At 46.5% G+C, this 14,077-nt stretch overlaps 1 protein-coding gene across 1 annotated transcript in view; it reads left to right on the top strand.

The window, feature by feature from the left end:
* The window catches only part of BFSP2 (beaded filament structural protein 2), a 58,557-nt gene extending 45,468 nt beyond the window's left edge, over positions 1-13,089 (top strand). Inside the window, exons 5-6 of the mRNA XM_044383551.2 lie at positions 6,268-6,399; positions 12,865-13,089. Coding sequence (XP_044239486.1) covers positions 6,268-6,399; positions 12,865-13,089 — 357 coding nt within the window. The remainder of the gene's footprint in view (positions 1-6,267; positions 6,400-12,864) is intronic.
* The last annotated feature ends 988 nt before the right edge of the window (positions 13,090-14,077 follow it).

The raw sequence follows: 14,077 nt of genomic DNA, 5'->3' as shown, positions 1-14,077 counted from the left end.
CACTACCTGTCTTTCACCTGTCCTTTACCCTTACCCAGTACAACATGTATATTGTAGAGGGCACTCCCAGGCCCTCAGCCTCCACGTTGTGTTTCCAACCCCACAACTTGTCGACAACCAACATTTGAATAACTATCTATATAGAGGATCACCCAATACTGTAACCTCCACATGCTACCAAGTAATAGTCACTCACTCGCTCATTCAGACTCCATTTGTCAAGCACAAAGCAGGTGCCAGGACTTGTGCATGGGGCTGTGGGCACAAAGTTCCAGGTCTGTCCCTGGCCACCAGATTCTGCAATCTCAATGCTATCTTAGGTACTTCTCAATGGTAGCTCTTTCCCATGAAAAGGGTAGGGACCTTACTTCTAAAATAAGAGACTTGCAAAGATAAAACAACCCAAATCCCTGAGAAATGAAAGTAGTATGGTTTGCGTTCAACATTTATCAGTCTCTGAGAAGGGACAGAGCTGAGGAGTCCCTTCTTCAGAATGGGATGATCTCCATGAACCAGAAGAAAAATACTACCATTTAAACATCAATAATTACTTTAAGAAGAACATATTTTTCTCTTCGGAATCACATTCACTGCTGAGCCTCTTCCACCGCCTTCATCAGCAGGTACACACTTCCTTATGACCGAGGGACAGCAAGTCGCAAAGCCAGGGTGTCCCTCAGTGTGTCCTTGGGCAGCTTCCGCTGCGGCTGGGAATTGGTCCCATAGCCTTTCATGAGCAGCTTCAATAGCCAGGCAGTTCTTGTGCCAATTCAAGGAGACACTTGGCTTAGCCAGGCCAGCCCTTCTGCCAACACTGACGTTTCACCGAGTGAGACATGTACTTCTTTTTAGTTCCCACTAAGGAGAGCTCATGTCTCAGGTGAAGACCGGATGGCATCCAGCCCTCTCCCAAATAAATCCTGTGTCTGCCTGGAGTGGGTCAGGGCTGGGGATGCTGCTTGTCCAAAGCTATCCTTAGCTAAATAACATTTATATGATACTCCATGGTCATTATAGTACAGATAGCTAATCCTCCTAATGCAAAGGAGATTGATTTTGTTCCACTGCCAGCGGACCGTCCTTTGCTGTAGTCTCTTGCATGGGACTAGGACATATTGTAGACCTTTAGTAAGTGTGTTGGTCGTGCCTGAGGTATAAAACACCATGTTATGTCCGCAGGGCAGGCAGAGGGGTCAGTAAGAAGTTGTCCCTGCACACAAGGTACCTACAATCTAGCGCGAGGTTGGCTGGGTGCAGGTGGCAGGCGACGGATAGAAAGACCGTTCTTCTACAAGCAGAATACAACATGCGGTGAGAGCAGTGCCCGCAGAACGCTTAGTAAGACTGTGCCAAGGGCCCTGACTGCGTTCTAAGCACCTGACAGGCTTGTTCCTCTTCCATCTTCCCACTATGAATTAGGTATTGTGATCTTATCCATTTCACAGAGGACGGAACTGAGGCACAGAGAGGTTAGTCACTTTCCCAAGAATACACGGGTCCAAAGTGGTAGAACCAAGATTCAGACCACATATTCTGATTCCAGAATATGTTCAGTTCAGAACACTCTGAACTGTTAGTTTGGCCTGGACAGATCACATGGGGTGTGGGGGAGTCTTGATTCATTGTCTCATGGAATGTGAGTGTCCAGAAGGTTATGCCAGACTTTTGTCATGATCTTCCCAAACTGTGATTCTGTGCCCTCCCTGTGGGATAAGATTCCTCTGTGATACAAGCTGGGAAGCCTCTGTCTCCCCAAGGAATCCATTGCTTTCCCTTTCTCCATGATAGTGAACATCATGAGGTTAGTGATCCCATGAGGTCTAGGAGGCTGCAGAGCAAGGCGGTCAGCTGTACTCGGCAGCAGAGCCAGGCTCTTGTAGAGCTTTTGTTCGCCAGCTGCAAAAACAGAGAGCTTGAGGGACTGGGTGAAATCCACACAGCAACTGCTGGAGAAAGGCAGAATCCACATTTCAACTCTCAGCCGTCACCTTGGATACATGTTCTGCTACGAACACACCTGCATGACAGAGGGGTGGGTTTGGCGATGGCTCTTTTCCCCCCTCCATTTGGAGACTCTCAAATACTTCTTTCTGACTTACACCAAAGCATGCTGCTTTTCTGCTCTCCCATCCGTCTTTTGTAGGCAATAACGTGTACATTTAATTTAAATTTTTTATTTGAAATTTTTTATGTTTCAAAGTGTCAATATGCTCTCCTGTCCCAGAAATATAGATGGAGTGCAAACACGGCAGCCTGGCTCCTACGCAGCGGAGCCGAGATTTCAGGCTGGTGTGCAAGCCTGGGGACCAGCATATTCGCATCTCATTACACATCCTAGCAACTGCACGGAGCAACAGAACACAGCCCTGCCTTCCTATCCTCAGGGTCTAGAATGACACACCTGCTGTTTGCTCTGTGAGGAGAAATCTTGAAGGCATTGGGTTGAAATGGAAACAGAAGTAGTTATTAATCAGAAAGCATAACTCTAAAAAGCCATCGGAAAAGAACAGGTAATACTTTTAGGTGAGTCAAAGCAGTTGATTGTCCCCAGACGAAGGGCAAGTATCATTTGTAAGCTGATTTGAGAAGGTATGGGGCATGATATAAAATGACACTGAATCCCATAGTGATCAAATTCATTTTTTAATCTTAATTAAACTGTGTAAGAAAGTTTCCATTTGGTGCTGGTAGGTCATTAACACTTCTCTTATACTCATCAATCTCACCTTTCAGCAAAGAGAAAGCAGGCTTTGGGACTCAGCAACGTGGTGGGCAACATTCGCTCAAATATAATAACATTGGTTTTTTTAAATTTTATTAATTTTTCAGCTATTTTTTGTCTATGACCAGTTTTACAGTTTTATCAGTTTCCGTAGCAATCTGGAACTTTGTTCCCATGAACCAGGCATTACATGGGGGTTTTAAATGCAGATTCCTGGGCCCACTCAGATCTCCTGAATCAGAACCTGCATTTTCACAAGCTCCCTAGATGATCCTGATGCAGGGTCCTCTGACACCTCATCTACAGTTTCCATTTTAAACACATTCATTTACAAAGAAAAAGTGAATCGATTTAAATAAAAAGTGTTCGAATCAGTATTCAGACATGTGAAAAGCCATGCTGCTTGTCGAATGTTTGGGAAATACTGGGATACAGCATTCATGCCCCCAGAGACCAGAGCATACCTCTGAATACAGACCACCCATTGTCTGGGTTGAGAGGAGGGCAGATTATATGGGGGATTGTGGTGAGAGTCTTGGCCAGCAGATTTACCCCAGGCTCACCCACCTGGGCTTTGAAACTTGCCTTCAGTGGGACTACTTCCACTCATGCCCGCCTCTTCCCCACGGCGTGCTGGTAATGTTTCATATCTGCTCTCTGTGGAAAAATGTAACCATGTGTGTTTGTTCGCAGTCAGATTCACAATACCACGTAAAGGTAACATAGAAATTTCTGTTGATGTTTTCTTTATATAATTTTAGAGATAACATTAATTTTAGGAAAAAATATGTACTTTGCTTTTCTATTTACACCTATACCTTCAGTGTGACTTGCTATTTCATGCAAAATCTGCCAGCTGTTTTAATAATTCTGTCATCAACAATCATGTCACAAAATCAGATTATAAAATATGCTTCATTATTAATATCTGATTAAGCAAAAAGCCACGCACACCAATGATAAATGAGGATAGCTCTGATAGGAATTTTGGTTGATATTTCCATTGACCTTAATGAGTTCTTTCATCAATGATATGAGTAACTTCTTTGCAAATCAGATTAATAGTTTGTAAATATTGGAAAGATATTCCCTCTAATTTTTTTGCTATTCATAATGTGACAGCTATAGACATGACCCATTTTAAGTTTAATCTGCATTATTAACGTTTTCTGCATCCCTTTCTTAAGTCTAGAGAGTCAGCAAAACAACAATTCAATCCCTGATTTGTAGTGTTTGCCAATTTCCATGAGGTAACTAACTCTCGCCATAGCAGATTTCAAACTCCTAACTTGATGTAAATAAGCACAGAGTTTGGAAGAGATGCTCAGACGTCACCATTAAATGTTACTCCTACCACACAGGTACCACTGATATAAATAACTCTGATAGCACAGATAATGATAAAATGTAAATAATTAGCAAGTGATGTGTTTGGAGTTTTTGTTACCATTTTAATATAACTTAATTGTAAGTGGATATAATTTAATTTTTAATGACGGCTGTGTTTACCAACTAGCTTACAAACTTCCTGAAAATTTAACCCTCGGCTCTCATGAGCTATCAGGCGCGGGCTCCAGCTGCCGGCTGCCCCTGCCCGCTCTATGCACCTGCACCTCTCAACTCAGTCTGTCTGCCAGAACCCCATCCTCCCACCGTCCACCCACCCACACAGCCCACCTGGCCAAGTCCCAACCCCAAAGACAGGGAGAGAAACGGGGCAACCCATTGCAGCAGGACTTGACAGAGCTCAAGGATGTTTTAGAGGGGTCCACCTTCACTCTGGGGAAGACAGGTCCACTTTCAGGTGTCTTGATGGATTGGTGGGAGCAGCGGCTTTCAAACCTGGTTGCGAGCACAGCTCTGGCCAGCTCTGCCCCTCATAGGCCATACGATCTTGAGTAAATAACTCAGTCTCTCTGTGCCTCGGTTTCCTCATGTAAAATAGGAATAACAATGACACTGGCTTCATAAGGTCGTGAAGATTTACTGAAATAATGGACTTAATGCTGTTAAGGCAGTGCTTAGCACAGTATAAGCGCTTAACGCATATTAGTTATCATTAGTAGTATTCAACCTACAGTGGCTTTTACAAACTCATTTATTGGTTAATATTACTTCTTCCACATAAAAAAAATATATGCAGTCACTATTTGCATGCTTTTAAGGTTTTAAAATTTCTGCATGTATAACCTGTTGGAAGCATCATAGTCACTCCACTCACTGTCATCTGTGTTCTGTGGGCAGGGACTGGGGCTCAGAGAGGCTGAATGATGGCCTGGGGACACACAGCCATGGACCGACCGACTGGTCAGAGATGGGCCCACAGCTTCCATTCTCCTTTAGCTGATCCCAGACCTTTAATGGACATCTTTGTTGAGCTCTTTCTAGCCCTCACACAGGAAGAACTACACCTGAGATGTGAGCCCTTTGACCCGGGTTTTCTTAGTCGGTTAGATTGGACTATTTCTGCATAACCCTATAAATAAGTATTCATATGTAGTAAAAATGGTCAATCCAGACAGCCAGTAAACTAGGGGAGAAAACGGGTTTTTTCTCCCGTAAAACTGGCTTAGAGACATGTGTCAGACTGTACCAAAGATGAATGAAGGTGATCTCAAGTTTTTCCCCCTTTCTCCAGCAGACAGAAAGAGTAGCAATGACCTACTCCCGTGAAAGTATGGGAAAGAATCAGACTATGTCCTTCTTGCTCAGGGAGAGATTGCGAAACACAGACCTTCCCCTTGTGTTCACAGTTGTGGCCAGACTGGTTTTTACAAGGAAACAGGGACTATCAGACCAAGGTGGATAGTTCCTCATTTGAAGAAGGTGTGGGGCAATCAGCACTGCCTGACAGTACTGGAACGGGTTACCAGTTCTCTGAAAGGCAATTTGGCAACATCCATCAAAATGATAGATGCATACCCTTTGACTCAGCAGTTCCACTGCAGGGATTTACCCCTCGGAGATACTCCCATGTGTGGAAAATGAGCGTTGTAGGGTTATTCTTACACCACTGTTTGTAACAGGCAAGGACTGGAAACAATCTAAGTGCTAATCAGTGCAGGGCTTCTAAATAATTACAGTACTTCCAAACAAGGCAATACTGTGGAGCCATTAAAAGAATGTAATGGATCTATGTATACTGGTGAGAATATTTTCTAAGATGTATGAAGTACCAAAGCAAGGAGAGGATGATCACATATACTTACTTATAAATATACGAAATATTTCTGGAAAGAGGTTAAAGAAACTGAAAACGGAAGAACTGTAATTAGAGCATAGGGACAAAAGGAGACTTTCTCCTATAAACCCTTCAGAAAAAGCTTTTGAATTTTATTCTGCTTGTATGCACTATATGTTCAAACTAAATAAATGCTTGTATACAAATCGGTGGGGGTGCCTGTGGAAAAAGAGGACTTTTTCAATCTGCCAGCTGTTTGCTCTGAGTCAAAGGCAATGGAGTGGTGCCTGGGAAGGGTGAGAGGAAAGGTGGGGTTCGGGCTGTGCACACACCCCTGCTCACGCGGAGACCTGACCCTCCACAGCAACAGGCAGAGGTGGCCCGCATGGCACAGACCCAGGAAGAGAAGCTGGCCGCTGCCCTCAGGCTGGAGCTGCACAACACTTCGTGCCAGGTCCAGAGCCTCCAGGCGGAGACGGAATCCTTGCGGGCCCTGGTGAGTGCGCTGGGAAGAGTCCTGGCATTTCTTCAATTTTAACTCTCAACTGTTGAGCTCTAGTCATCTGGGTCAGAGTTCACAAGAGATTTGCATCTCACAGCATGTGAGTCTTGAGGCCTGAAAGGGTCATCTGATACTGAATCACAACAAGTATAGTGAACGCTATTAGTGCCCCACAGAAATACCTGTGAGTGTTGGTGGCTTACACCCACAGACGTCCCTTTTCAGGGGCCCCACTTCTCCAGAGAATTGGCCTCAGCCAGGCAGTAGACAGCAGGCCTAGGTGGTTAGGCCCGCCTCCTCTAGCCCTCAGCCAATGACTAGCTGACGTGGGGTTTAAAAACCCAGCCCACTTGCTTCCTGGTGGAATGGGTTTTACCGGGTAATTCGCACTCCCAGGCTCTGTGGGATCAGGCTGTACCAGACTCCAATTGAGACTTCCCGCTGGCTTAGCACCTTCCTCTGTCCTATCCTGCTTTCCTTGCTCCCCTTTTCTTGAGAGCAACCCCTTACTTATTTACATGTACCAGGATCCCTGCCCCACCCTCTGCTTCTGGGGAACCCAACCTAAGACTAGGAAGCTCCTCAGACTCACTGAGGTTTGTGGGAAAGTCTCTTGCATCATTTATTATTATTATTATTATTATTATTAATTAAAATAATTAATAATAATACAGCAATTCACCCTCACATCTCATCTGGAGTGCATGAGGGGATTGTTCATGTAATCCTTGTGCAACTGAGGTGGTCTGGACTCCACCGAGGCCCAAGGAGCCCCTGTCTCCCATCAGCTTCAAGACCTGGGAAAGTTCCAATACTATCGCTAGTACCCACTTCTTCTACCACTCCCCATACACCCTCCCACCGAAATCCATTCCATCACCCAACCAGCACCTCCCAATGCAGTCTTAGCCTACCATCAAGTTAGGATTTATTCTAGTTGGTCCCCTCAGAAACAACGTTTTCGCTGCCCGTGGCCAAGATCATTCCATCACCCCCAGTTCCCCTCCTTCACGTGTCTTCAGTTCCCTTGGGTACATTGTTCTCTGGCCAACAAGGTCACATGATGCCCAGTCAGCTCAGGGAGATGCTCAGTCTTGCCACAGCATAGCACAACATGACACACATCTCGCTGCCACTGCTCTCCCACACATTGTGATGGGATCAGGGTCAGTGCAAGGGGATGTGAGAAAAGGATCTGAGGTGAGACAAATCAGGAAACTACAGCCTAAAGCAATGCTACTTTAGATTAAAAAAAATTGTCTGAAAGACAATTGCACTATTTACTCAGAGTTATGTGAATTTTATGCTAATCAGTTTTATTTCCCTGCCATAACCCTTGATCCTAATACTAGGGGTGCTGCCTTTTGCCCACGTCGCTTTAAACATGGTTAAGGGGCTGTCATTTATTCCCCAGATGTCCTTGTGGCTGCCAAAATTGCCCCTCTTCCAGAGATAAAAAGTGCCAGGCAAAACGTTGGGGACATACACTCAACCCCACATCAACAGGAAAGTCTGGATGAACTGCACCTGAGTGGAGGTGGCCCATCACTCAGCATACATTCCACACATATACTGGCTGCCTACTGCATGCTAAGCACTCTGTGAGGTAGGTCCCAGGGACACAAACATGAAGTGGATGTTTTCCGTCCTCTCAAAGCTCATAACCGGATTGGGTTTAACCAAATGACTGAACACAGCAGAGGGTGCTGTGCTCCCCAGAGCAGTTGCTCCTAGCAGCCTCCATGCTCAGCAAGCGCCAGCCTGCCCTCACCTCTGTCCCTCAGCAGATGCTGTCACCTGCACCATTCTGCAGGTAAGATTAAGGTCCTCCAACATGAGGTCTCTGTCCTCTGTTTCCAACCTCAAAATGTCTCTGAAGTTTTATCCACCCTCTCCTCCCTTCAGTAAACTTCCCCTGTCCACTATTGCCCCATCTGGGACATTCCTCTAGCTACTGTCCCCTCTCTTCTGCATTTTCAGTGTTCCCCTCCCCCGGCATTGCCTGGGGGTAAAACAGAAAGTCTTTCTATGCCAGACCTTCCAGCACTACCCCGCGCTTGGGCTTCAATCACAGACGAGCCCAGATTCTACAGAAAGGGAAATGCCCAGAACACACCCTTTGCTCTCCTACACTTGAGCCCTTGGACATGTTCTTCCCATGGCTGGAAGGAGACCCCTCCCCCCAACTCTGCCCACCTCTACCTGTCCTCACACCCTTGGCACAGGTGAGGTGGAAGATACTCAAGTGCTGCATCCAGCAAAAAGCCTAGATCCTGACTCCCACAGGTGGGGTGATCTCTCCACCTGCCACCCACTTGCATTCAGAGCCCTGTGGTTCATGGGATTATATCATCTTATCCACTGACATCACATTAATTCCTTTAGGGCAGAGACCATGTCTAATTTATCTGATGTCCCCAAATCACTGGATGAGTGTTCAAAACGTAATTTCTTCAAAGTGATACTAATAGTCATGAGAGCGTGCTCACATGCATTCTCTCCTCGGACCCTCATAGAAACACGGAGAAGTGCCCTGGGCTGGGACTGACAACCCATTCTGCAGAAGAGCAAACTGTGGTTCAGGGGTTTGCCCATGAACAGGAGTAACAAGTGGAGAGGCTGAGCCCTTCTGGCTCTATGACTCCCCTAGACCACAGCGGGCCTCTGGAATTGGGGATTGGCTCTCACTCTGGAATCTGGAATCTTGACTCCTCTACTCATTAGCAGAGTGGTGTCTCTAAGACTCTGTTTTCTCACTTGCAAAGTGAGGTTCTATTTGGGTTATCATATGTATCTGCCGTGTTAGTGGCTTAAGCCAACAGTAGAAACTGTGTTCATTCACTCACAGTTAGGCGGAGTCTGGCAGAGACAGCTGCGGCGTCTGCTGGGGGCGGACATCCAAGAATGGCGACTTCCGCTCCTATGTGTGGCACCTCAGCTGTGCATCTCTTTCTCCCTCTGTGGGGCCTAGTCCAGGTGGCTAGCTTTGACTTCCTCAAATCATGGCAGTCATGTCGTCGGACTTCTGACGTGGCATCTGGCTTCCCTCTGAGCGTCAGGAGTCACCAGGCCTCTTAACACCGGGGCTTGAATATCACTGAAAGTCCCTGAATCTCACTTATACAGAACTCTGTTGGTCTAAGCAGTCAGCAGCCATCCCACATCCCACAAGAGGAAAAAGAAACGCCACTTCTTGATCAGGCACTGGCAAGGCCACCTAGAGAAAGAACATGTGGGACGGAGATAGGGATCGCAGCTGCCTTTAGAAATGTGATCTGCCGGGGACCGAACACAATTTACCTCATAAAGTCATGGGCATGATTAAGGAAACCATGCAGGTCAAGTCCTTAGCACGGTGCCTGGCACAGAGCGAGCAATCAATAAGTGGTATCTATTATTGGTTATCATTGTAAAATTCTTATTATCACTGCTGGTATAGTAATCCCAAGTTGGCCTCATCTGATCACCTCATTTAAACCCCGCGGTCCCAACTACCGTAACAAATCGGAAGAAAACTCTCACCCCCAACCAGAAGACCTAGGAGTAGTGACATGCTGGCTGAGCTTGGGACCCAGGACAGGCCACCTCTGTCCCCTGCCAGCTAGTAGATCAGAGCTCTGGTCACTGGGCCTTACAGCCAAGGTCAGGAGCCCAGACAGCCAGAGTAAGTAGCACACCTTCCTGCAGCTTTCAGATACAGCTCAGGCCATCCAGCTAGCCCTGTCATCATTGGTTATCATTGTTTGTGCACACACACAAGGCCCCTGCAGCTCACACAGGCCTCGGATAGGCGGGCTGGCGGCACGTGCAGCCCCCTTTGCCAGCAAGGCACTGTTTGTACTGGCAGCCAGGCACTGGTAATGGTGCTTACAGCCTACTGAGCTCTGTGTTCTGTCAACTCAAATCAAGAATGGAATTCAAGACCAGAAATCACATAAGGTCACTATTCTTACTTTCTGGAAGGTTTAGCAATTCAAGGAAGTCCCTTCAAATCTCCAGAAACTGGGGAAAGAGTGTGTGCTTCTATGACCTGGGTTTGCTTGTTGGTGTTGTGTTGCTGTGGGGACTGGAGTTGGGAGATGGGCAGCAGTGGCCTGATGGCCATCACTCGAGCCCAAGCGCCTCTGGGAGAACCAGGCCAGGATGTCAGGGACTTAGGTGGGAAAGCTGGACCGGGACACTGAGGATGGGGCAGAAGAGACAGAGGACCTCTGAGAGGTGTTTCCAAGAACCTACATTGGGCGATGGTCCTAAGTCGTCAAAGGAAACCTCAGGCCACATACAGAAGTCACCTGTGAACATGGAGCAAAAACTGTAGACAGATGATCCAAACAGGATTCCATTTGTTATTTCCAAACAACAGGTGTTACAGGTCCAACATCAACACCAAACACTACGAACCAAGGAATTTCCTGATAAACAAAGGGGGAAAACCGAGAAGGTTTGGAACAAGTGATTCTCAAAGTGCAGGTGGCCATTTCTGCATCTTCATTGCCATAGAGGGGGTTTCAGATCTCACCAAAATAATAACCCTCGACCAGATACTGATCTAGATTTATTTTCTACTAGTTACATTTTTTGCCACCTGTAAATGTTCCTAGGATGGGAATCTGACTCTATATTCTTATGTCCTGTGGAATTAAGATGGTTTAAATTAAGATGATATGGTGGCCCCTGCTTAACAGGAGCCATGATTCAAGATGGCATCATGACCAAGAATCTTCCATTTCAACCACAGTAATCAAAAAGGTATGAAAAATCTCCTCCTATGAGACAGGGTACAGAAAGTTCTTTTAATGAGATTTTACTTCAATTTGAAAAGATATTTATCTGTTCTCATGTGTTATATAAAAAACCAGATGCTGAATTATAGGTGCACCATGATTACAACTATTAAAAAATGTTAAACACAGATGCACACAATATTTTAAACCTGTTTTTTAGTCAGCCCTACAGTCTGTAAATCTTGCTATATGGAAAGATGAGGTTTCCAGTCTAACAGGGAGACACGTAGGGCAATAAGTGTAACCATAATACAAGTGCTGTCATCCTGGGCATCACACCCAGATGAGCACCTACTCTGTGCCAGCCCGTCTTATCACAGGGGTTACAGAAACTTCATTTCTGCTCTCAAGAGCTCACCATCTGGTAGAGGAAACATGCCCCTAAGAAGCTCAGCCCACTGTTATTACAAGTTTAAGGGCATGCATGTACTTGGGCAGCCATGGAAACCCTAAGGAGGGGGCCCTAACCCCACCTGGTGAGGGAAAGGGCAAGAGACTATCAAGGAAGTCTTCCTGGAGGAGGTGACCCCTAAGCTTGGACTTGGGGAAGAGTAGAAATGATCCAGGTGAGAAGGAAGGAGAGATACAAATCCATATTTGGACTTTCGACAGAGCAGTTGCTGTTGTGTGGAGAATGCTGGGGCAGGAAGAACTAGAGACCAACAGATGAGCTACAAGCTACTGAGGTTACCCCAGGGGAGCAGTGATAAGCATTCATCCTGGACAATGGTGGCCGGGGGAGAGAGGGCACAAATGTGAAGACTTTCCAGAATATATAAGAGGCAGGACTCAGTGATGATTGATTTGGGGAAGGAAGGAAGATGAGAAGCCAGTGGCTCCACTGTGGACACATTGATTTGAGGTGCCCATGGATTGTATATATTTCCAGGAAGAAATTCAGTAGCAGGTTTATGCTCTGGGGAGAGGTCTGTCCTGGAAACATCAATGCAAGAGTCATCAGGAGAGAGACAACTAAAATCTGAGTGTGGCAGAGACCAACCAACACAGGCACAGGAAGCACAGCTCAGGGAGAAACAGGCTCAGGATGCGGCAGTGGGGAGCCCACAGTGAAAGGGCAGCAAGGGGAAAAGGCATTAGCCAAGGTGTGCTACTAACACACTAAAGAAGAAACGACTGAGTGTTTAAAGGCCAGAGACATTCATTCAAACTCTGGCAATCTGGGCAAGGGTGCTGGACAAGAAGGCATTTTAGCTGAATGATGGATGGGGTTTCCGCAGTGGAGAAGGAAAGGGCCCCCCAGGGAGTGAGAAATCATGAGCAAAAAGGCCCAGAGGCAGTTCAGAGAGCAAGATTTCTTTGAAAAAACACCTGCAAACTGCCTCCCCTGTGTGTGTATGTCAATTTCTCACTCTCGTTTTTTCTCTCATTATCATTCTCTCTCATCATTATACTTCATCTTTCTCCCTCTCCTTTCCCTCCTGTCTTCCTCCCTGCACTCCCTCATCAGAAGGATCAGTGAACTAGACTAAACAAGAGTCTGGCCTCCCGGAGGGGGATTCATCATTTTCCTCCGCAAGCCAGTGAGGCCATTGTCCTTGGAGTAATGGACAGCCCAGGCCCAGTGCAGCCCCTTCCACAGCTCTGCCCACCTCCCTCTTCAAGGGCCCTGCCTGCGCCCTCGGGTGTGGACTGCGTTGCGTTCTTTCTTTGGCAGAAACGAGGCCTGGAGAACACGTTGCACGACGCCAAACACTGGCACGACATCGAGCTCCAGAACCTGGGCGCCGTGGTGAGCAGGCTGGAGGCGGAGCTTAGGGAGATGCGCTCCGAGGCCGAGCAGCAGCAGCAGGCTCGCGAGCACCTGCTGGCGCACAAGGCCCAGCTGCAGAGGGACGTGGCGTCCTACCACGCCCTGCTGGACAGGGAGGAGAGCGGGTGAGCCTCCCCTCGGCCTTCATTCCTGTGACAGGTGTATGTACTCATGGGTTTGAAATGAAAAGTTTTTTAAACACTATAGACGCAATTAAGGTAAGAAGGAGAAATCACCCTTAAACTCCCCAGCACGCGCCACGCGCGCGCGTGCACACACACACACACACACACACACACTCCCACGGCCTGTGTCCTTGCAGGATTTTTTTTTCAAATTTATTTTTTTAATTTAAATTCAATTAATTAACATATAATGTATTATTGGTTTCAGAGGCAGAGGTCAGTGATTCATCAGTCTTACATAACACTCGGTGCTCATTACATCACGTGCCCTCCTTAATGTCCATCACCCGGTTACCCATCCCCCAAAGCCCCTCCCCTCCAGCAACCCTCAGTTTGTTTCCTATGATTAAGAGTCTCTTACGGTTTGTCACCTTTCTGGTTTCATCTTGTTTTGTTTTTTCCTCTCTTCCCCTATGATCCTCTGTTTTGTTTCTTAAATTCCACATATCAGTGAGATCATATGATAATTGTCTTTCTCTGGCTGACTTTTTTAGCTTAGCATAATACCCTCTGGTTCCATCCATGTCATTGCAAATGGCAAGATTTCATTTTTTGATGGCTCAGTAATATTCCATTGTATATATATATACCACATCTTCTTTATCCATTTACCCATCGATGGACATCTGGGCTGTTTCTATACTTTGGCTATTGTGGACATTGTTGCTATAAACATTGGGGTGCAGGTGCCCCTTCAGATCATTACATCTGTATCTCTGGGGTAAATACCCAGTAGTGCAATTGCTGGGTCAAATGGTAGCTCTATTTTCAACTTTTTGAGGAACCTCCACACTGTTTTCCAGAGTGGCTGCACCAGTTTGCATTCCCACCAACAGCATAGGAGGGTTCCCCTTTCTCTGCATCATCGCCAACACCTGTCGTTTCCTGGCTTGTTAATTTTAGCCATTCTGACAGGTGTGAGGTGGTATCTC

This window comes from Ursus arctos, unplaced genomic scaffold (genome assembly GCF_023065955.2).
Source record: "Ursus arctos isolate Adak ecotype North America unplaced genomic scaffold, UrsArc2.0 scaffold_20, whole genome shotgun sequence".
NCBI classification, from domain to species: Eukaryota; Metazoa; Chordata; class Mammalia; order Carnivora; family Ursidae; genus Ursus; species Ursus arctos.
This window is presented reverse-complemented; position numbering and strand designations above follow the sequence as displayed.